General features: G+C 41.9%; 2 protein-coding genes across 4 annotated transcripts; one reads left to right on the forward strand and one right to left on the reverse strand.

Annotated features, from left to right (window-relative positions):
* Positions 1-52: 52 nt before the first annotated feature.
* LOC115106537 (putative RNA-binding protein Luc7-like 1) lies at positions 53-8,500 on the forward strand. 3 transcript variants are annotated; one of them, XM_029629374.2, is made up of 11 exons: positions 177-258; positions 1,985-2,055; positions 3,199-3,293; positions 3,479-3,577; positions 4,659-4,769; positions 4,861-5,004; positions 5,254-5,430; positions 5,681-5,769; positions 5,950-5,988; positions 6,092-6,241; positions 6,368-8,500. In XM_029629374.2, exons 4-11 carry the CDS (start codon positions 3,482-3,484, stop codon positions 6,522-6,524), a joined length of 963 nt encoding a protein of 320 aa, XP_029485234.1. In that variant the 5' UTR covers positions 177-258; positions 1,985-2,055; positions 3,199-3,293; positions 3,479-3,481; the 3' UTR covers positions 6,525-8,500. The 3 variants fall into 3 exon arrangements, with proteins under 3 accessions (XP_029485232.1, XP_029485234.1, XP_029485233.1); XM_029629372.2 differs by lacking the exon at positions 1,985-2,055 and having other exon boundaries at positions 53-258; XM_029629373.2 differs by lacking the exon at positions 177-258 and having other exon boundaries at positions 1,923-3,293; positions 3,459-3,577.
* On the reverse strand, positions 6,767-20,760 carry LOC115106539 (epidermal growth factor receptor kinase substrate 8-like protein 1). Its single transcript, XM_029629376.2, has 20 exons — positions 20,692-20,760; positions 20,549-20,572; positions 19,506-19,570; positions 19,228-19,386; positions 18,717-18,866; positions 18,154-18,233; positions 16,630-16,766; positions 16,005-16,066; positions 15,784-15,910; positions 15,502-15,590; positions 15,313-15,387; positions 13,910-14,058; positions 13,417-13,561; positions 13,183-13,235; positions 12,981-13,089; positions 10,569-10,694; positions 10,247-10,409; positions 9,620-9,785; positions 9,103-9,235; positions 6,767-8,892 (listed from the first exon to the last, which is right to left on the reverse strand). The coding sequence occupies exons 3-20, from the start codon at positions 19,536-19,538 to the stop codon at positions 8,806-8,808; spliced, it is 2,043 nt and encodes a 680-aa protein (XP_029485236.2). The 5' UTR covers positions 19,539-19,570; positions 20,549-20,572; positions 20,692-20,760; the 3' UTR covers positions 6,767-8,805.
* Between the last annotated feature and the right edge of the window lie 279 nt (positions 20,761-21,039).

The raw sequence follows: 21,039 nt of genomic DNA on the forward strand, positions 1-21,039 counted from the left end.
TCGTTACCAAGCCACTCCAATTGGCCAATTCTAGCGTAGAGGAAGTGTCGTCATTTCCTTAGCAAAGAAAGAAGGGGCTGACGAGATCGTTGAAGAAGCTTGTCCGAATAATAAACATATTGCATTAATAAAATAGGATACCATAGATCGTGGAACCTTCTGTTTTGTGTGAAGCTTTCAAGAATTAACCCACAGCAATGTCGGCCCAAGCTCAAATGAGAGCTTTGCTCGATCAACTAATGGGGACAGCGAGGGATGGTGAGTAGCAAAACGGCGGTGACTAGCTTGTTAGCTTGCTAGCTAAAAGATGGAGCCATTCAGAGATACTTTTCTACTGCTGCGTTTACATAGGCAGGCCAATTCTGATGTTTTGCACTAATTTGTCTTTTTACCAATCACATGAGATCTTTTCACATCAGATTGTTTTCAGGGCTGATATGATTGGTCAAAATACGAATTAATTAATTAGGGGGAATCTGAATTTGTCTGCCTGTCTGAACGCAGCCTCATATGTGAGCCAGTGGCTTGCACTTAGCCTTCTAGCTAGCTAGTTTACCATCTAGCTAACTAGTTTTTGTGGCGTGTTTCAGTTGGACATACCTTGAATGAATGGCGTACAAGAGGACGGCTGTGTGACATAAAAGCAGCTCAATCATGATCTGTCGCCGGCCTAGTTGTTGTTTCGCGATTTAATGTTTGTATCCATAGCTAATTACGTCCACTCTGGCATTCATTGTTGATAGACCAGCTGGCTAGATAAGTAATGATCATCTGGACCCCCCCCTGGGGGACCCTGAGTTTAAGTGGTCCCTGAAAAAGCGGGGATAAAACTCATGTTATAACTAGTACATTTCAATCTAATGTATTTTACAACACAGATCCACGTTCTTATGTTGTTCAGTTAGATACATAGCTAGTTAGGGTTGGGGTCAATTCCATTTCAATTCCAGTAAATTCAGGAAGTACACATTCCATTCCAATTCTCTTAAATACTTTTCAATTAGAAAAAAATTGAATTACAATTTGGTTTACTTTCTGAATTGACTGTAATTGAAACTGAATTGACCCCAACCCTGAAGCAAATTAAATTTAGCAAGGCCTACATGCAGTATAGGATAACAAAGATATCCGGCCTTGTAAATACTAAATAGTCAGTAAGGATATCTAGAGAGTCTGCAAGTCCTTGACAGGAGGTTAAAACAGCTAGTCATACTGTGCACAGTATCTAGTATTGTGTAGCATTTGCACAAGCACCACTTCCATAGTAAATTACGTATCTGGCTACAAGGACACTAGACTTACGAAGCTTGCTGTCATATATACAGTAAATAACAGTAAGTACAGTTATTTTAACAGTAGCCTTCTGTCTTCGTGCATTCTATAGTAACAGCTTGTGAGATATGCACCCGGCCTTTTGCTCTACCTGTATTTAGCAGCATGTGTCCCACGTTGGACGGTATCTGTAGATGGTTCTGATAAAAACGTTGTTGGCAGTGCCCAAGAAAGTACTACATCCAATTGTTTGATGCTACTTTCACCCCCTCCAATCTAATTCAAAGATGGATTCACGCTCTTGGATGTAATACTTTCTTGGTCACCCCTCTACTGTCTACAACTTTTACGGGTAAGGTCCAAAACAGGTACAGCAATATCTCTCAAGCTGTCGCTATAGAATGCCATTTAGTCCCGGCTTATTAATAAATGAAAAGATTAATAAAGGTGTCAAATTAGGCTACAAGGATACAAACATTGAAAACATAACAGCTGCCATTTAGGAAGGATGTCATGTCTACAATGGTGACATGTAAAGTCGGATAAACTGACCTCAGTCCATGATTCCTTTTTGGGCTTAATCAGCCTAACAATGTGAGTTTGTGTCGAGTGAGTTTGTGTGTGTGTGTGTGTTGAGATGAATACAAATTCTTCCCGTACATATGTTACATACAAACTGAACAATTGTGGCCCCTTTATTTTATTCATAAAGGTTCAGTGTATCTTTGCCAGCCTACATCAATCTGCAAAGGAGTTGCAGAAAAGCCTCATGTTCATCGAGCCGTGAGTCACACATGATTTTTAAAGCTGTTATGAATAATAATAATCCAAACAATTGTTTTCTTTCCGGGAAGTTGTATCTTTTTTTTTAGCATCACAACAATGGATATTAAAATCTTGGAAGTAGTTGCAGCTTGAATTAAGACGTTGCCTGGTTGCGTTGAAAGCCACGTTTATTGTCAAGCAGAGACCATATTAGCCATCGAAAAGCTCTGCACAGATCTTTACAATCTTACTTGTGTATCATTCCACACTTCCTTACTACAGGTTTGAGCAAGAACTGTTCCCATTTATACTTTCCTACAGCGGGTTTAAAATTCTGCAGCTGAGGTCTTGGAGAATGCAGAAGGGTACAGTATGTTGGAGCTCGCAGTGTGTATAAAGCTAACATTTTTCTTGGGTTTTCTTTCAATGTTCCATTTGTGTCAGGGACTTCGTTGGCGCCAACTATATCCTAGACCTGAATCTATTTTAAATGGTCTCATTTTGTTGAAGTTAGGAGATCTAGCTGACGCCCGTAACAGCTGTTGCAGTGACACAGCACTGTTAAGCTGAGTGACAATGTCATGAGACCAAGGGATCGTCATGAGCCTGTCCCTGTCCATCATTAAAAACACCCATACAGTAGGCTTACAACCATTTGGCTGTTGATTTTTCTATAGGCCTATATTCTTCAGTTGAACAGGTGCTTTCAGAATGCCATGACGAGAGTGTCAAGTCACAGTCTTAGCACAACCATATTCTTAATGTAGTATCGAGGCTCTGGTAAGGTAAGCCTCTAGGTTACAGCAGAAAATACAGCAAGCCTTAAGGGACACACCACTCTGGTCCCAATGCAGGCCCAATTGTTTACTGACTGGTAAACCTGGGTTCCGCTTTAAACACAAGTGGGATATCTTAAGACAAAGTGAATGTCGTTGAGTACTGTCCAAAGGCACACATTCTGTCACTTGATGCATTCTAGCTGAATATATCTATGTTCATTTCACCCCAATAAAGAGAATACCAAGATGCAATTGTAAAAAAAAAAAAAGGTCAAATCTTTGCCCCTTTACCCTAATATGGGTATAAAGCGTTGGATACCTCGCTCTAGTGGACCAATAGCTATGTGAGCTATTTCTGACTGTTGCTTTTTGCATGTTTCAGGGGACGAGACGCGGCAGAGGGTCAAGTTCACTGACGAGCGGGTCTGCAAAAGCCATCTCCTGAACTGCTGTCCCCACGACATCCTCTCTGGAACTGTAAGCAGACTAAGCACCGCGTCCTCCCATATGATTTATTGCCGTTCAAGTCTAGTCAGTAATATTGGTTGATCGATTCTGAATATTTGAATGCAGTGACCGTAAACTACTTTCTAAAGTAGTTTGCCGCAGATTATGCAGGAACTATGGCTGTGTCTTGACTAGCTGACTGACTTAATCGACAGCGTATGGATCTGGGAGAATGTGCGAAGACCCACGACCTGGCGCTCCGGGCCGACTATGAAATCGCCTCCAAGGCGAGGGAACTCTTCTTTGAGCTTGACGTAAGTGATGTCCACAGTCAGTTCAATGAAATACAACTTCATTCATCCCTTCCGTGCCAAGTAATTTGTACTTGTTCTGTACTGAACAAAGATGTAAACGCAACAATTTCAAAGATTTTATTGAGTTAATTCATTTAAGGAAATCAGTCTATTGGAATAAATTTGTTATGCCCTAATCTATGGATTTCATATGACCGGGAATACAGATATGCATCTGTTGGTCACAGATACCTTTAAAGGTAGGGGCGTAGATCAGAAATCAGTCAGTATCATTTTCCTCATGCAGCGCGACACATCTCCTTCGCATGGAGTTGTTCAGGCTGTTGATTGTGGCCTGTTGAGTGTTGTCCCACTCTTCTTCAATGGCTGTGCAAAGTTGCTGGATATTGGCGGGCAATGGCAGAACTGGGACATTTTCAGCTTCCAGGAATTGTGTACAGATTCTTCCGACATGGGGCTGTGTGTTGTCATGCTGAAACATGAGGTGATGGTGACTGATGAATGGCACTACAATGGGCCTCAGGATCTCGTTACGGTATCTCTGTGCATTCAAATTGCCATTGTTGACCGTAGCTTATGCTTGTCCATGTTTGGACGTACTCTGCTTATGGTTGAGAAATGAACATTCAATTCTCTGACAACAGCTCTGGTGGACATTCTTGCAGTCAGCATGACAATTGCACACTCCCTCAACTTGAGACATCTGTGGCATTGTGTTTTGTGACAAAACTTAACATTTTAGTAGCCTTTTATTAACCCCAGCACAAAGTGCACCTGTGTAATGATCGTGCTATTTAATTAGCTTCTTGATATGCCACATCTGTCAGGTGGATGAATTATATTAGCAAAGGAGAAATGCTCACAGACAGGGACGCAAACAAATTAATGCACAAAATGAGAGATATGCTTTTTGTGCGTATGGGAACATTTCTGGGATCTTCTATTTCAGGTCATAAAACATGGGACCAATACTTTGCATGTTGCGTTTTTATATTCTGATTCAGTGTTGTTCATTTTACCTGTGCACCAGTCCGTGTTCCATTGACTTGTATGGCATTGACTTTTCTGTGGTTGACTGTAGGCTGTGGATCACCTGGAGTCTTTCATCGCTGATTGCGACCGTAGAACAGAGTTGGCCAAGAAACGGCTGGTGGAGACTCAGGATGAGATCAGTGCGGAGGTGGCTGCAAAGGTAAGAAAGCAAGATGAACCTTATTGTGGAATGTAAGGACATGTTGTTGGAAACGTTCTAATCCAGACTGATTGTGTGTGTGACTCTCCAGGCAGAGACTGTCCACGAGCTGAACGAAGAGATCGGGAAGCTCCTGGCCAAGGCAGAGCAGCTGGGAGCCGAGGGGAACGTAGATGAAGCCCAGCTGATCCTACAGGAAGTGGAGAAGGTCCGCAGCAGGAAGAGGGATGCCGAGGTGAGGGGTTGTTTTCCTCACAACAAATCTAGTTTCCATTGAACTCCTCCTGACTATAAACTTGGGCTGTGTTCATCAGGGCACACCTTAGCAAAAACATTTTGCAATGGGAAATTCAAATAGCCTTCTTATTGGACAAGTTTAGGGGGAACCATCCGGTTTCACTTAATTTTCACCATAATGAACTCGACCCCATTCATTCCGTTGCGGACTCAATTTCTTTCATATTTTCTGTTCTCTGCTTCTCAGGAGGAGTACAGAAACTCCATGCCTGCCTCCAGTTTCCAGCAGCAGAAGCTCCGTGTCTGCGAGGTATGCTCGGCCTACCTGGGTCTCCACGACAACGACCGTCGCCTGGCCGACCACTTTGGTGGGAAGCTGCACCTGGGATTCATCCAGATCAGGGAGAAACTGGAAGCCCTGAAGGTAATCTCTGAACCACCTCAGACCACAGGTTGCTAAATACACCTGCCGAGTTTTATTTTTAAACTGATTTCCCGTTTTGAAGATTATACAAGGATATTGTTTGGGATTAAAAGCACTGCCAACGTCTGTCTTTTCGATACCTTTGAATTTTGCAGTAAGGACTTTTTGACGTTAGAATTTAATAACACAAGAAAAAATGTATGTTAAGACTTCGGCTAATGCCATTTGCTCATCATTTTTTTTAAATCAGAAAACAGTCATTGACAAGCAGGAGAAGAGGAACCAGGACCGTCTCAAGAGGCGAGAAGAGCGAGAGAAGGAAGAACGGATGAAGACGAGGTGGGTACAGGACTTAACTTTTCAGAAATAATTCAATTGACATGGGCACATGGTTTATAAACATGTTGGTGGTGATGGCAGAACTTCTTTGGGGGGAAAAATATTGATTTATGTACTGTATGTGGAGGCAAATTAAGATTTTCACAGAGGCATCTTAATTATTGTCTGTTGTTTTTATAGGACCAAATCACGGAGCAGGGAACGGAGCAGGGAACATAGGTTAGTATGGGCCCCCAGCTATCTGCTGCCATATGAACTATATTAGATACACAATATCATTGTTTATTACTGTATACAGAACTTTTCTGTGTCTGTGCTGCAGGTCCCGCTCTCGCGAACGTAGGAGACGGCGTTCCTCGTCTCGGGAGAGGCGGCGTTCCTCCCGCTCTCGCTCCAGGGACCGGGAGAGGAGGAGACGCCACTCCCGATCCTGCAGCAAGGGCCACCGCCACGAGCCCAGCACCAGACACAAGTAGGAGAGAACACACACACACATACGTCATCTCATTACTCAGACATGTACACAATAATAAAAGTTCTTCTCATAATAAATGTACATTAGATGTGTGTGTAACAAGACCGTGTGGAACGGTTCCAGGTCGTCCAGGGATCGAGAGCGCTCCTCCAGAGACCATTCACGGGAGCGAAGCAGGAAGAGGGGATCCTCCGAGCGGCGACAAGACAGCAGGGATCAGAACGGGAGGACGGACTCCCGCCGGGCGCAGGACAGGGACAGAGACACCGGGGACCTCTGAGGACTCTCGCTATCTATCCATCCTCAAAACACAACCTCCTTTTCTCTCTTTCATACCTGTCCACATATCTATAAGGATTCTCTTAACAGCAATGTCCAGAGACGTTTTGATTTGACAGATATTCCAGCCAACCCACTGTGTCCCAAATAAATAGAGCTCATATGACCACAGGTGTGTGTGTGTGTGTATGTATCGTATATTGCGCAAATATATACAGTACCAGTCAAGTTTAGACACACCTACTCATTCAAGGGTTATTCTTTATTTTTACTTTTTTCTACATTGTAGAGCATTAGTGAAGACATCAAAACTATGAAATGGCACGTATGGAATCATGTAGTAACCAAGAAATGTGTTAAACAAATCAAAATATATTTTAAAAGTAGCCACCCTTTTCCTAGACAACAGTTTTGCACACTCTTTGCATTCTCTCAACCAGCTTTATGAGGTAGTCACCTGGAATGCATTTCAATTAACAGGTATGCCTTGAAGTTAATTTGTTGTATTTCTTTCCTTAATATGTTTGATCTAATTAGTTGTGTTGTGGCTTTTTGACTGGTACTGTATATATTTCAAGCATTCAAATATATCGGTAGTTGTTGAATGTTGTGGGGGTGCACAAAGTCCTGCCAGCATATGTTTTAAGTGATGGCTGTTGATTGCAATTCATTTGATTTTATATACATATTCTATGAAACAATCCTAAATATACAATTTAAGTGGTAGCTATAGAAATTATAAATTAATGACCATTGAATGAACCATAAACTTAAAGAATAGAGGATTTAAATGTTTCTTTGTTTTGATACTGTTACTTTTAAACTGTCAGGATTGCTGTGCGATTGAGACACTGCTTAATCATACTTCCTGCATACTGTCCTGGGTCATGTTCATTAGGCACCAAACAGAAGAAACCGGACTGAAACAGGGAGGCGTCATCTGGATTTGTCCAATAAGAAAAGCACATTTTTGCTCTCCCGTAAAAACATAGTGAAAGGTTTTCAATTAGTGTCCTAATGAACACAACTCGGCATACTGCCTTAGATTGGCTTCACTCTTCGAGGCTTCCTTCCTAGAGGCTATTTCACTATGCTGGTCGCAGTAATTTGCCATTTAAAGTTGCAAAAATATTTAACATGCCAGTAATCATAGGTCAGATATGTGCAGAACAGATTATAAGATTGATCAACGAAGACATATTGTTGTTGTTTGACTGGATCAGGACATTTGGAAATACAAAAGGAATTTGGTCAGTTGTGAACATTAGTTAGCTCATTTCTGTCAGCTTGTGAAATACCCTTTGCTTCTATAGTTATGGCCTAGACTGACTGACGGGACATTTATATTTGGAGAGATAGCAGCAGTTCGAATGAATATGTCATAAGGATTTCCGTCACGCTTTAGATTTTATTGTCCTTTGTGTTCACAAATGGAGTCTTCTTTTTTTTGAGAGAGAATTTTACAAGTGTGTTCCAAGTTTTCATGTCATGTGAAGTCTGTATTTGTGTGTAGTAGACATGATGGACTTTGCATGTCTCCAATGGATTGAGTAGGAAATGCTGTTTTGGATTGAGAATGACTCTATGTGACCCTAGAAGTCAGTTACGCTACCCAGGAAGTCAGCTATGTTACCCAGCAAGTCAGCTACGTTACCCAGGTAGTCAGCTACGTTACCCAGGTAGTCAGCTACGTTACCCTGGTTTTGGACTATGTCACTTGGTGCTGGGAACAATATCCTAAGTACCTGCTTATGTTCATTTTACTTTCCAGTATTTTGATGCTGAATCCGCAGCTTGTACATCTTCTGAATATGTTGGTTCATGTATGTCAGTCACTTGAAATTGGATGCAAACACATATAAAGGAATGCATAACTTTTCCTAATTGGTGCCAGCTCTAGTATTGGTTTGGTCTGTTTGTATTATTTTGCTAGAAGATGATTTTCTCTGAAGCCTGAATAAAAATCCCAGAATTGTATGAATCTATTTACCTGAGATCATTGCTCAGGGCCTAAGTGTAATTGTACATTGGCTTAACAGAGGACAATTTATCCTAAAAAGTTTTAACCGAAGCAAGCATTTGCAACAAAAAACAAAGCCTTGATCCAAGACTGCACAGCCTGGCTTGAAGAGCAACCATAAAATGAATATTTGCATAATGTTACATCTGACAGTTTTTGAATGTTTGTTAGATAGAATCAAGCCAGTGGTGCGGGCTTTTTTTCTCTTTTAGTTGGAGTCTTCCTTATGGGGGAGTGACACATGATGTCTGAAACGTGGGTCTTATAGTGTGCTACTCTCCAGCTTCAGATCCATCTTCATCTTCTGTTTTTCCATCACTGCCTCCAGCTCAGTGGCCTTCCGGGCGTCCTGGGAGAACAGAACTTCAAATTAGTTCAAAACATGGAAAGACGACATAACAGGGATATTATGGATTTAAAACTGCGTACGACTGGAGTAAAACTGTTGGGAAATGTATTAGTTTTATGCATAAGTCAATACTGAGGAACACTGCAATCATCATAGGCTGCCTACTAAAGAATTCCAACGTGTATTAACCAACAAAAGGTGAAGCAGTACCTCCAACAGTGCTTTCTGCACAGTGAGCTGGCTGTACACTCTGGCGCCCTCGTCTGGTAGGACTTGTCGTAGGTCCTCCTTGTTCAGAGAGAAGAGCAGGGCTCCTGTCAGCTTTCCCAGTAATGTCACCGTCCTAAGCAGGGGAGGCACACAGCTAGTCAGTAACCTTACTCAGACATTACCCTTCATTTACCTGTCACATTCAATCATCCATGAACAACTCAGTCATCTCTGTACAGGAACTAGACAGATCGACTTAGTCGCAAGGTTACTGAGTCCAGATCTTAAGGACTATTTCAGGTTCAACCAATTACAATTGATTTGGTAGAAATGTATTGAGTATCTGTATATTGTGACAAATTCCTTTGAACAGATCAGTAAGCAATACATAAGCAGTACCTAAATCTTGGAGTTACTATAACTCCATACACGAGAAGTACCCATGACCAGAATTGGTCCCTGATTGGAATGTGATCCGTTTTGAGTTTGAGGTTGTTTGGGGTCACGTCAAACTCACGTCTCACTGAAGCCCTTCCCCCTGAGCCACTGCTCCACCTCCTCGGGGGGTGAGTTGTAGTCCAGGGGGACCAAGGTGTCCGACGAGCGAGGGATGACCAGTGGCTTGTTCAGGTTGGCCTTCCCATTGGTCAGTCTCTGGAGCAGTTCGTCATTCACCATCATGACTGAGGAGAGTTTTTACAATGCGTTAAAAGTGTTTTCTAGGTCTTTGTTTGGCTTATCTTGCTAAAACAGAGCAGTCAAAAGACTTTCCTGTCATAAGAATGTAACCAAAAGGTTGCAGGTTCAAATCCCCGAGCTGACTTGGTGAAAAATCTGTCGATGTGCCCTTGAGCAAGCGCTTTAACCCTAGTTGTTCTGGATAAGAGTGTCTTCTAAATGACTAAAATGCTTTTATGTCATTTACACAGTGCAAACAAACAAACACTTTCCCCCCTCTCTGGAGCCTCCCTCACACACAATTGTGCGTGGACACAGACACAAACACACATTCACATAGCAGAGCAAAGACCAAGAGCGTCTCTGTGTAGTGCAGTGCCTGAGTCTCTCCTCTGACATACACAGACACAGACAAACACACACAGTGCAGAAATATACTGTTAATCCTCTCAGTATAGTGTGATACCTTTGTCTGCGTCATCTCCGGCTGGAATGTGTTGGCTGTATTGGTTGTATGATAGTGGGCGAGGGCGGTGGTGCGCTGAGGGGCTAGGAGTCAAGGAGCTAGGGTTAAAGGCTGGAGGGCTGGGAGGAATGTGAGTCTTGGTCAGGGCAGGTGAGACCGGAGGCTGGACCAGAGCAGAGGGGAAAGGAAAGAGAGAGGGAACAACATTGAAAACACTGATATGGAATATCGAATCACTGAAATGAATACCTGTACCAGTATCTGGGTGTGGGTAAAGGAACGGGTGTTGTTTGTGTGTCTTTGTATTACATTGGGCTGTTACCTTAGGTTCTCTCATGGTGACAGGGCTGTCTATGTGAGCCATTGGCTCCAGGATGTTGAATGGGACAAAGCCAACCTCGTTGAAGCGATTACGACACTTCCACCAGCGTTTGGAAGACTCCACGACCTGACACAGTAAAGGAGAGGAGCCAATGTTTTTACAGAGAATAATTAAGGAGGAATAAAACAAGTGATATATTTAATCGTGTAGTATTACACAACTCACAATTTCCTATCTCTAGAAGTGATAGCTGTTGCCAAGGTAACAACCAGTATGTACAGTTGAAGTCGGAAGTTTACATAAACTTAGGTTGGAGTCATTAAAACTAGTTTTTCAACCACTCCACAAATTTCTTGTTAACAAACTATAGTTTTGGCAAGTCGGTTAGGACGTCTACTTTGTGCATGACAGAAGTAATTTTTTCAACAATTGTTTAATGACAGATTATTTCACTTATAATTCACTGTGTCACAATTCCAGTAGGTCAGAAGTTTACATACACTAAGTTGACTGTGCTTCTAAACAGCTTGGAAAATTCCAGAAAATTATGTCATGGCTTTAGAAGCTTCTGATAGGCTAATTGACATCCTTTGGGTCAATTGGAGGTGTACCTGTGGATGTATTTCAAGGCCTACATTCAAACTCAGTGCCTCTTTGCTTGACATCATGGGAAGATCAAGAGAAATTAGCCAAGACCTCAGAAAGAAAATTGTAGACCTCCACAAGTCTGGTTCATCCTTGGGAGCAATTTCCAAACATCTGAAGTTCATCTGTACAAACAATAGTACGCAAGTATAAACAACATGGAACCACACAGTCGTCATACCGCTTCTGGAAGGAGACGCATTCTGTCTCCTAGAGATGAACGTACTTTGGTGCGAAAAGTGCAAATCAATCCCAGAACAACAGCAAAGGACCTTGTGAAGATGCTGGAGGAAACAGGTACAAAAGTATCTATATCCACAGTAAAACGAGTCCTATTGTGACATAACCTGAAAGGCCGCTCAGCAAGGAAGAAGCCACTGCTCCAAAACTGCCATAAAAAAGCCAGACCACGGTTTGCAACTGCACATGGGGACAAAGATCATACTTTTTGGAGAAATGTCCTCTGGTCTGATGAAACTGTTTGGCCATAATGACCATCGCTATGTATGGAGGAAAAAGGGGGAGGCTTGCAAGCCGAAGAACACCATCCCAACCGTGAAGCACGGGGGTGGCAGCATCATGCTGTGGGGGTGCTTTGCTGCAGGAGGGACTGGAGCACTTCACAAAATAGATGGCTTCATGAGGATAGAAAATTATGTGGATATATTGAAGCAACATCTCAAGACATCAGTCAGGAAGTTAAAGCTTGGTCGCAAATGGGTCTTCCAAATGAACAATGACCCCAAGCATACTTCCAAAGTTGTGGCAAAATGGCTTAAGGACAACAAAGTCAAGGCATTGGAGTGGCCATCACAAAGCCCTGACCTCAATCCTATAGAAAATTTGTGGGCAGAACTGAAAAGGCATTATGTGAGGAAGGAGGCCCACAAACCTGACTCAGTTACACCAGCTCTGTCAGGAGGAATGGGCCAAAATTCACCCAACTTGTTGTGGGAAGCTTGTGGAAGGCTACCCGAAATGTTTGACCCAAATGAAACAATTTAAAGCCAATGCTTCCAAATACTAATTGAGTGCATATAAACTTCTGACCCACTGGGAATGTGATGAAAGAAATAAAATATGAAATAAATAATTCTTTCTACTATTATTCTGACATTTCACATTCTTAAAATAAAGTGGTGATCCTTACTGACCTAAGACAGGGAATTGTTACTAGGATTAAATGTCAGGAATTGTGAAAAACTGAGTTTAAATGTATTTGGCCAAAGTGTATGTAAACCTCCGACTTCAGCTGTATGTAGAGTATGCCTAGAATCTGGCAAAGTGTACCTGTGCTATGCATCAATATTTATTTCCTAGGTTTTTTAACTCTGGCATTACTAATGCTTGATTGAGGATACATTTATTTTATAACTGGATTTTGTACAGTATCACCAATACAGCCGGATTGTGTCCTGTATTTTTCTAATTTACAGATGTAGGATCTTAATTTGATCACCCTGTTGCAGGAGAACTTTCCTGCAATGCAGGAAATGTAAAACGTGTAGTGTATTTGAGGTTTAAAAAGGCTTCTGATTATAATCAACATAATAATTCACATTTCCTGTTGCTGCAGGATTATTTCCCTGCTCAAGCAAACTGGCTCAAATTAACCTCCTACATCTGTACCAACCATGTGTCTTACCATTAAAAGAGAGCCAAGCCATTGAAGACTAGCTACCAGGCGTGTGTTGTTCAAGAACGCTCCTGAATTTGTCTGTTGTGTAATATTACCTAATGTCACTTAATGACTTTTCAGATGTTTACCTCCAGTGTATCTCCCTGTTGTACTGACAGCTCACTGTTGTTGCGGGCCACAAAGTCATAGCTGCAACTGTACATCCTCTCTCCCTCGGGGGGTAGGACACTGCTATCCCTGAGAGGAAATTAGTGTATTATTGATATAACTGCAAAATAAAAGTCAACAATACAAAAATAAATAAAAAATATGTTTGACTTGAAAACTTACATTTCATTGCTCTTAGGGGTGACTGGAGGTCCAACTGGCTGAGTAGGCTGCAACTGAATTAGAGAAAGAGAGAGAGAGAGAGAGAGAGAGAGAGAGAGAGAGAGAGAGAGAGAAAAGAGAGGGGGTTGAGGAAGAGGTCAGGACAGTAAAGGGCACATTCATATGATGTTACACTCTTTGTCAACTCCTCAATGTACATGATGTACATGAATGTACATCTCTCTTATTACAAACCTCTTGTTTTTCTCTCAGAGCTTCATGTTTGTGTTGTGACTCAACTGGATCCTCATAAACCTGCCTGTCTGCCCTGGAGGCCTCTGGCTTCCACCCGTCCAGAAATACCGGTGTGTATGGGGCCACTGGCCCTTTGAGCTGGGAACTGAGAGGAGAGAGAGAAATTGCTGACCTTAACAAACAAAAATTCTAACGAATAGTATAGCCAGTGTAGACATAGCCTAGAAAGGAATTTGACCAACTCTCTCCACAGTTGAAATACTGTACTATTTCCGTGGCTGCCTGAATAAACATTGACATTGACATGTCATGCTGTGTCATCATGTCATGTTGCTCCAACGTCACAGATCATAAGCCACAGAGTCAAAGAAGAGCCTTTATGAGTCTGGCACACTGGCACATGACCTGAGACAACAGACTGCCACACTCAATACCCCAATCATACATACGGGTCTATGGGGGAATCAAATGTTCTGTAGTTGTCAATACTGACCGTGGGAGTGTCCAGTGGGGCCCCAGAGCCGTCCATAGCAGCCTCTCCTCCTCAGACAGGTTGTCTTGAAGCAGGGTTACGGCTGAGTTGGTCAGGGCAGGACTGGTCACTGAGGCCCCTAGGGCAGGGCCCCCGGTAGTCCTCACCAGCTGAGGCCACAGAGTAAACAGTTTAGATCAGGATCATTGGAAATAATGGGTTGACTGAACAATTGGCAACAGTAGATTAATTTTGAAGGGCAATCTAGGCCTAATGAACTCTAAAGGTCGGTTTTCCCAGACACTAAAAATAATATTCAGTTGAGATTGAAAAGCTCTTTTCAATCTAGGACTAGGCTTAATCTGTGTCCGGGGAAACAGGCCTTATAATATATTGCCAATCCCTGACTGGTATTACCCAATATGTGAATGTTATTACATGTCATTAGATATCACCATAGTGAAAAGATTGTTCAATGTGGGTCATGTGCGGTTTCACCCTCTCATCCCTCTCAGCAGACAGAAATCTACAGATCAACAAGCCGTTACACCTCTCTTGGTTTCTCCCTGTTTCCATGAAGGTGTGCCAGGATACACACACCTAAGCTGCCCGTTTTTTTCCAATTCCACCCTCTATTCTTTCATGTAGTGATACAATAGTTTTATAGGCAGGCTGTTCTTACATTGTGCCAACCCTCTCTGAGTACCTAACACACCTGAACATATTTCCTGTGCTTATCTTTACCATCTTCCATAACACTTGAATTTAAACACTTTTACGTCACAGTCGTATGACACTATTGGGTTAAATTGTGTCTTAATGAGTCCGTTTATAATGTTTTTGCTAACAAATACGACATTATTTATGTGACCAAAGTCAAAATATGTGATAACACACTGGGCACTACCTTGTGCAAATATTGAACAACACTCAAAATATATAATGTTTTTTCTTCTTCCAGTAACACTACCTCCCTTCTGTGTTGAAAACCATTCAATTGTTTCAACACAGTACATACTTGGGTAGCAATACACACTATATACGGGCAAACACACTGTATGTACAAATAGACAGAGCCTGCATATAGTCTACGTACAATAGTCTAGTAAGTATACGACAAAAGGAAGTCATAAATCAACATGACATCATTATAAGAGTACACAGCCATTCAGGACAGATTGTTCTTCAACAATCTAATTCCATAATTGAGTAGACATAACAAGGATACTTATTATTATGTCAAATGTTTTTTGTGTGTTTTTTTTTTTTTTTAAGATACTAGCTACTTTTATTCTGCCCCTTCCAGTTCTAAATATCTAATCCTGTGTATAGCAACGTGTGTCGTCCCCGTAGTTCTCTCCCTCCAAGGCCTCTCATAACCAGCGCGTAAGCAATGGTTATGAAGGTTATCATGGTTGACTCACCATATCCAGAGGTTTGAACACATGGTGGAGCAGCTCCTCTGAGGATGGGTTGGAGATGGAAGACTTGAGACGAGCCTGGGAAGAGGACGAGAGATGATGAGTGGGTACACAATATCTCAACTGTTTTGTTGACATAACCAAAGCTTGAAAGAAGTGTGGAGTGGTCATGGCAATGCTCCCTTTACTCACCAGTAGGCTGAAGCAGTATTTCAATTTTTGGAAGATGTCCATGAATTCTTCTTCGGGTGGAGGGCGAGCTTTTGCAGTAAGCAAGTCCTCTGTATTTGAGAGAAAAGACACAGAGACAACAACAAAAAATTACACCCGAAAAAGATCAGCGATTTCAGCTTTGAACGGCATCTTGAGTTGAGCCAGTTTAGGGGGTCACTTGGCCAGCAAACCTATTGTTGCTCAAGTGAACTTCCTTAACGTTGAGCCCTATAGGGTATGTGAGTTGCTTATCCCTCTTACCCTCTGCTGTTTGCTTGCGACTTTTCTTCTTCTTCTTCCTCTGGCTTAAAACGGAGGCAGCTTCTGCAGTCTGTTGGAGCTTTGCCATGAAGACCTCAATGTCATCGAAACAGTGATTAAGGATCCCCTGGAATTTAGATGCATGAGAAAAGAGTTAACCCTACAGTAGAATTGTGATAAAAAAAACACATTTTAAAGCATTTAATGGTATTATTACGTACCACTTCTTTCTCAGCTCGTAGAAAAGAGCTATCAGGTTGTTGCCCGCTGTTGACGCCATTCGCTGTTGAGGACATAGAAGAAGAGTCAGAGCGTCCATTTCCATTCATTACCTTGGTTGGAATTTCCTGCATTTAGAATTCCTGCCCCCCTCTAACTCCGGACACACCTTCCCCCAACACACACAATGCAACCTCTATACTCATGAGAACCTTTCACCTTAAAGGGGCAATCTGCAGTGCTACATTCTTTTTTGGAATGATAAATACTCATTGATATGTATTCATATCAATGAGTATTTATGTACTCATTGATTTGATGTCATGGAGGATCAGTCCTTGCATCCATAGCTCTGTCTATGAATTTGAGAGAGGTTACATTTCTCCAGCCCCATCCCCTTTTACTGAAAGGCAGGGAGTTCGCTTTGTTATTTTTTCAACTTTTGATTGCCAGTTGAAATACCCCTACCGGTGCTTCATTTCCCCCCCCTATCTCCCTCACTCTCGCTCATCCTCTCTTTTCCCCACTCTTCCCCTCCTAGACAATTCGTTTCAAAGCATTTCATTGACTTGGCAAACACGTAAATTGCCAGAGCATGCACAAACACGATGGTTCCTGTCTTCTTACCTCTGATTCCTGGGTAGGGTGGAGGGTTGGCAGGCGGGGCATTGGGAGCATGTGGAATGGGGGGACTCGGAATTCCGTAGGGGTCCATCATCGCTGCTTTGGTATTTTGAGGAAGAACAGGGTCTATCGGAGGAAGTCTGTAGGAAAAGGAGAGAGATTTTTCAGAAATCATGCACCTTTCTACCTTCCAGTATAGTTTTTGTAAAGCAACTTTGTCATTTGACTTCATGGTTGGAATTCACCTGATAGAACACAAATTAAGCTGTAGTCAGTAAGGTCAATATCCTAACTTGCAACAAAGGCCTGTCATTATCATGAATATGATTCATGCAAAAATTTCAATGCTGTTCTTAGGTCATCCTGACTGTTGCTGATAACAACCATTCATTCAACCCCATAAGAAACGCCCTTCACTAAAGGCATATGAAACATATTGAATCTCCCTGGTAAAGAATTATCGACATATGGAGTCTAATGTGCACAATCCAGTATCAATAGGTCATTTTCTGATCATCTGATAAACTGAAAAGAAAGCACAAACAATCTCTATCTGTGCTAATCTAGCGAAAATAAACTTTTTTAAACATAAAATGTCAGATTTAACAAGCAGAGGTCCTCAGATTAGTTCTCATATCAATATCAACGTAGCCCCGCTGTGACTAACATACGTCAACTCACATATACAACTTTCTATAGCTAAAATGACAAATTTTAGTCAGAATTGGCACAAAAGATTTAGACAGACATAGAGTTCTGTCACATTTGTCACATTTGTAGGTCGAGGCATTGTTTGACATTGGTCTGTTTGCTAACCCTCGAAGACAAACATACTGTACACAAAGTAACACCTACTCAACAGTATGCATTTCAATGCGATTCGGCAATTCAGAAATATACCCCAGGTAGCATCTTAATTATAGCCTACCTTTTCTGTGTGTCCTTTAAATGTCATTTAACTGTGTGTTTCAAAGCATTTCTGAGTTTAGGCCTGCATCAGTGAACCAGCACCATTCGCTCTCTCCTCTCCTCCATACCACAATGGCCTTGTTCTCTCTGTCACACCTTCTTAAGTTATGTAGAAACCAGTCAAACAAGTCTGTCCTCCCTCGTTCTCAGCTGCTCATTCTCTTCACTCTCTCTCTCTCTCTCTCTCTCTTTCACTCATATAGAAACTCAGTGGACGGTACACTCTTAGAAAAAAGGGTTCCAAAAGGGTTCTTTGGCTGTCCCTATAGGAGAACCCTTTTAGGTTCCAGGGTGAACTCCTTTGGGTTCCATGTAGAACTGTAGAAAGGGTTCTACCTGGAACCCAAAGCGTTCTACCTGCCACCAAAAATGCTTCTTCAAAGGGTTCTCCTATGGGGACAGCCGAAGTTCTAGATAGCAGCTTTTTTTGTGTAAACAACATAAATCAGTCATGGCCGTGGGACCTTCCTACATCTTTTAAATCTCTCTCTGTACCCCTCTCGCTCTCGCTCTCGCTCTCGCTCTCTCCGCCATGAAGGACAATAACAATCACAGTACCTGAGGGCCTCCGGGCGCTTCTTGGACCTCAATGAGTAACCTGACACTGCCCTTGTGATGTTGTCACGAATTTGCTCTGCCTGCGAACACAACCATCAATAAGAGACATCACTGTTGTCCGGTTGAACCTGAACTACAGTGACAGTTCATTTCCATTTAGAATGCGTACCATATCAGGTAATCACAGGACAGGCTCATATAGTTTAAGAAAGCATATTATTCAGATGTAGAATTTTATTTTGACCATCCTGCATTGAGATTTAAAAAGGCTTCTGAAGTATGTAATTAAGTATGTATTTAAGTATGTAATTTCCACTTTAAAATTTCAGACTTGTTTTTCCCTTATGATTTTTTTTTGCAATCCCCACAAAAGTGTCCATTAATTATAATAAACAAACTAATTCACATTTCCTGTTGCTGCAGGATTATTTTCCTGCTGTAGAAAACTGACTCAAATTAAGATCCTACATCTGTAACTAGGGTCAGGAGTTTTGCCTGGCCTGATCTCCCAGGACCCAGAGTTTTCGGAAGCATCCATAAAACACCCATACTGCTGCACTCACCCTTACGGTCTCACAGTTGAAGAAGAGAACGTCAGGCTTTATCTGAGGTGCGCTTTGGCAAACGAGTAACAGGAGGGATGGAAATCGTTTCTCAGTGTGGATGGCGTCACAGCGATGGATAGATGCAACTGGATACTTCTCCAACTCATCCTGCATGAATACAATACAATCAACATTTCAAATGACTGGAACTGCAGCGCCTCACATATAACCATAGCTAATGTCAATTAGAAAACAAGGTCTGAAGACTAGAGAGCTTTTAAATCAGTAGCATCATGAAGGTCATATGTACAAGCCTTAACCGAAATGTAACTTGCCTTTGTTAATTAATAAGGCATTGTCCTACTGTTCACGCATCTCATATAAAGCAAATGTTTAATTGTGACCCCCCCATGTTGGAGTTCTCTGTTCCTCTGTCCACAGTCCCTACATATATACCATGCCACATGTATTGGTAGGGAGATGTGCAAAGCATTATGGGTACTGTAGTAGATCATGCTACACAACTCACCTGGCTCTGTGTGTCTCTGAGTCGGAGGGCCTCAGGGCTAATCTCCAGAACTATCTGCTGGCTCCACAGCTTCTCCGCCCGGGCCAGTCGGGACAGACGAGACTGGGCCTCATCCACACTATTCACCTCCCCATCCTGCAGGGAGAACGTCACCAGGTGCTGCACAGGGAAGTGAAATAAAGAAAAAAGATCTTCCTATGTCTGTATGTTAATTACATGGGTATAACACTTGAAAAGTTCTGATATAATACAACTTAAATAATGTTCAGAACACTTACATTGATAAGATATTGTGAGACGTCTGTCATCATGTGACTGTTACTTGACAGACATCTGGGTTTTCCTGGAGGCAGAGTAAACCGGTCTGAGGAAAATTCTTACTTGGTAATGATGAAGATCATTGTAAGAATGATGACACTACAGAGCCTCTCATTCATAAATGATTTAGAACTGTGTAACAGAGGGTGCAGTCAAAAGAACTTTGGTCTATGATGGGTGTAGTTCATTTGGTATTGTCAGTTATCAATGAGTCTTAGAATCCAACTGCTTTGATTTGAGCAATTAACTGTCCTGAATATACTGTCCTCTCACCATAGATGATGTTACCCGGATGACCCAAGAGGAAACTGAAAGTCCTCACCTGGAGTTCCTCCCTGTGTCAGTGTCGTGCTGTCCCTCACCCACTGACCTGTGACTTACCCACCCAACCAGTTTGACCACAGTACTGTAGTGCCACATGTTATATCTCAGTCATTGATCTGCCTGATAACCCAAGCGACTCCCCCAATCACATTCCTGGAAAAGTCTGAGTAACTCACATGCATAAAATCCATTCATACTTGATGACTTGTTTTATGTTCCGTAAAAATCTTTTAACATCCCAAGTCTGTTCCCATCAGCAGTCAAGAACATAATAATAATAATAATGTGGTCTTATTTCTCATGTAAGACTACATAACGACCACGAGCATTCCGTTTCTCTGCACATGTTTTCATACCAAAATGTCATTAGCATATATCATAGTAATAGTAAATATATGGCCTAAGACCTGATGTTGAAATGTACAGCAGGTGCCATGATGTACAGATCTCACATATTGTCAAGAGCATTTCTGAAATCAATACCACCGCAGTGAAATTTCATACAATCTTTACGTAGCTACCAGAGCATCTTATTTCCACCTCGTCAATGTTGGGGTTAATCTCGTTGTGAGAGTGCATGACAATGCTTCCGAAGAGAGAATAAATACATTTGTTTTACAGCATAATGATTGTTGTATTGAATCTGTGAATGCATGTTATGTGTGTTCTAATCCCTTACCTCCAACCCTTGACCCGAAATCCACTGGTTCCCAAACAAAAGGTAAACAAACAAAATCAGGAAAAAGTTAGTGGCCTCTGATTTAGCCTTCTATTAGATATATGTGTTATTTTAGTAAATCAACAAGTCCAAAATATTTATACCAAAGTTGAGAAATGTGTCTCGTTCAGTGTGGCAGCAGCTTTCTTAATCCTGTTCCTGCTCTCTCTGTCACTCTCTGTGAGGCAAGGATTTCCAGTGGTGCGTCACCTAACCCAGGCAAGCCCAGCCCAGGCCACTCCGCCTTAAACATTTACACACACACACACACACGGAATGCTATTTATGTCTAGGTACATTTAAGGTGGGCCTTTTTGGATAGTCAACAAAGTGAGGGAGCGCCTCTTTACTGGAGTTTCAGGTAACAGAATATTGAGGACCCTTACAGAAAAAAATGTCACGTGATTTTATGAGAGGGGTTTTGGGGGACATGAGATGTGATCACATGAGAT

The sequence above is a fragment of the Oncorhynchus nerka genome, linkage group LG23, assembly GCF_034236695.1.
Source record: "Oncorhynchus nerka isolate Pitt River linkage group LG23, Oner_Uvic_2.0, whole genome shotgun sequence".
Taxonomy (NCBI): Eukaryota; Metazoa; Chordata; class Actinopteri; order Salmoniformes; family Salmonidae; genus Oncorhynchus; species Oncorhynchus nerka.

Excerpts from the sequence above, each read along its gene's own strand:
- LOC115106537 (XM_029629372.2), top strand. The coding sequence starts at position 198 with ATGTCGGCCCAAGCTCAAATGAGAGCTTTGCTCGATCAACTAATGGGG. Across the intron at positions 5,431-5,680 it reads AGAAACTGGAAGCCCTGAAG|AAAACAGTCATTGACAAGCA; the intron begins GTAATCTCTGAA and ends TTTTTAAATCAG. Across the intron at positions 5,989-6,091 it reads GAACGGAGCAGGGAACATAG|GTCCCGCTCTCGCGAACGTA; the intron begins GTTAGTATGGGC and ends TCTGTGCTGCAG.
- LOC115106539 (XM_029629376.2), bottom strand. The coding sequence starts at position 19,538 with ATGATGACAGACGTCTCACAATATCTTATCAAT. Across the intron at positions 15,911-16,004 it reads TACGAGCTGAGAAAGAAGTG|GGGATCCTTAATCACTGTTT; the intron begins GTACGTAATAAT and ends TCTAAATTCCAG. Across the intron at positions 10,410-10,568 it reads TCACCATGAGAGAACCTAAG|CCTCCGGTCTCACCTGCCCT; the intron begins GTAACAGCCCAA and ends GCTCTGGTCCAG.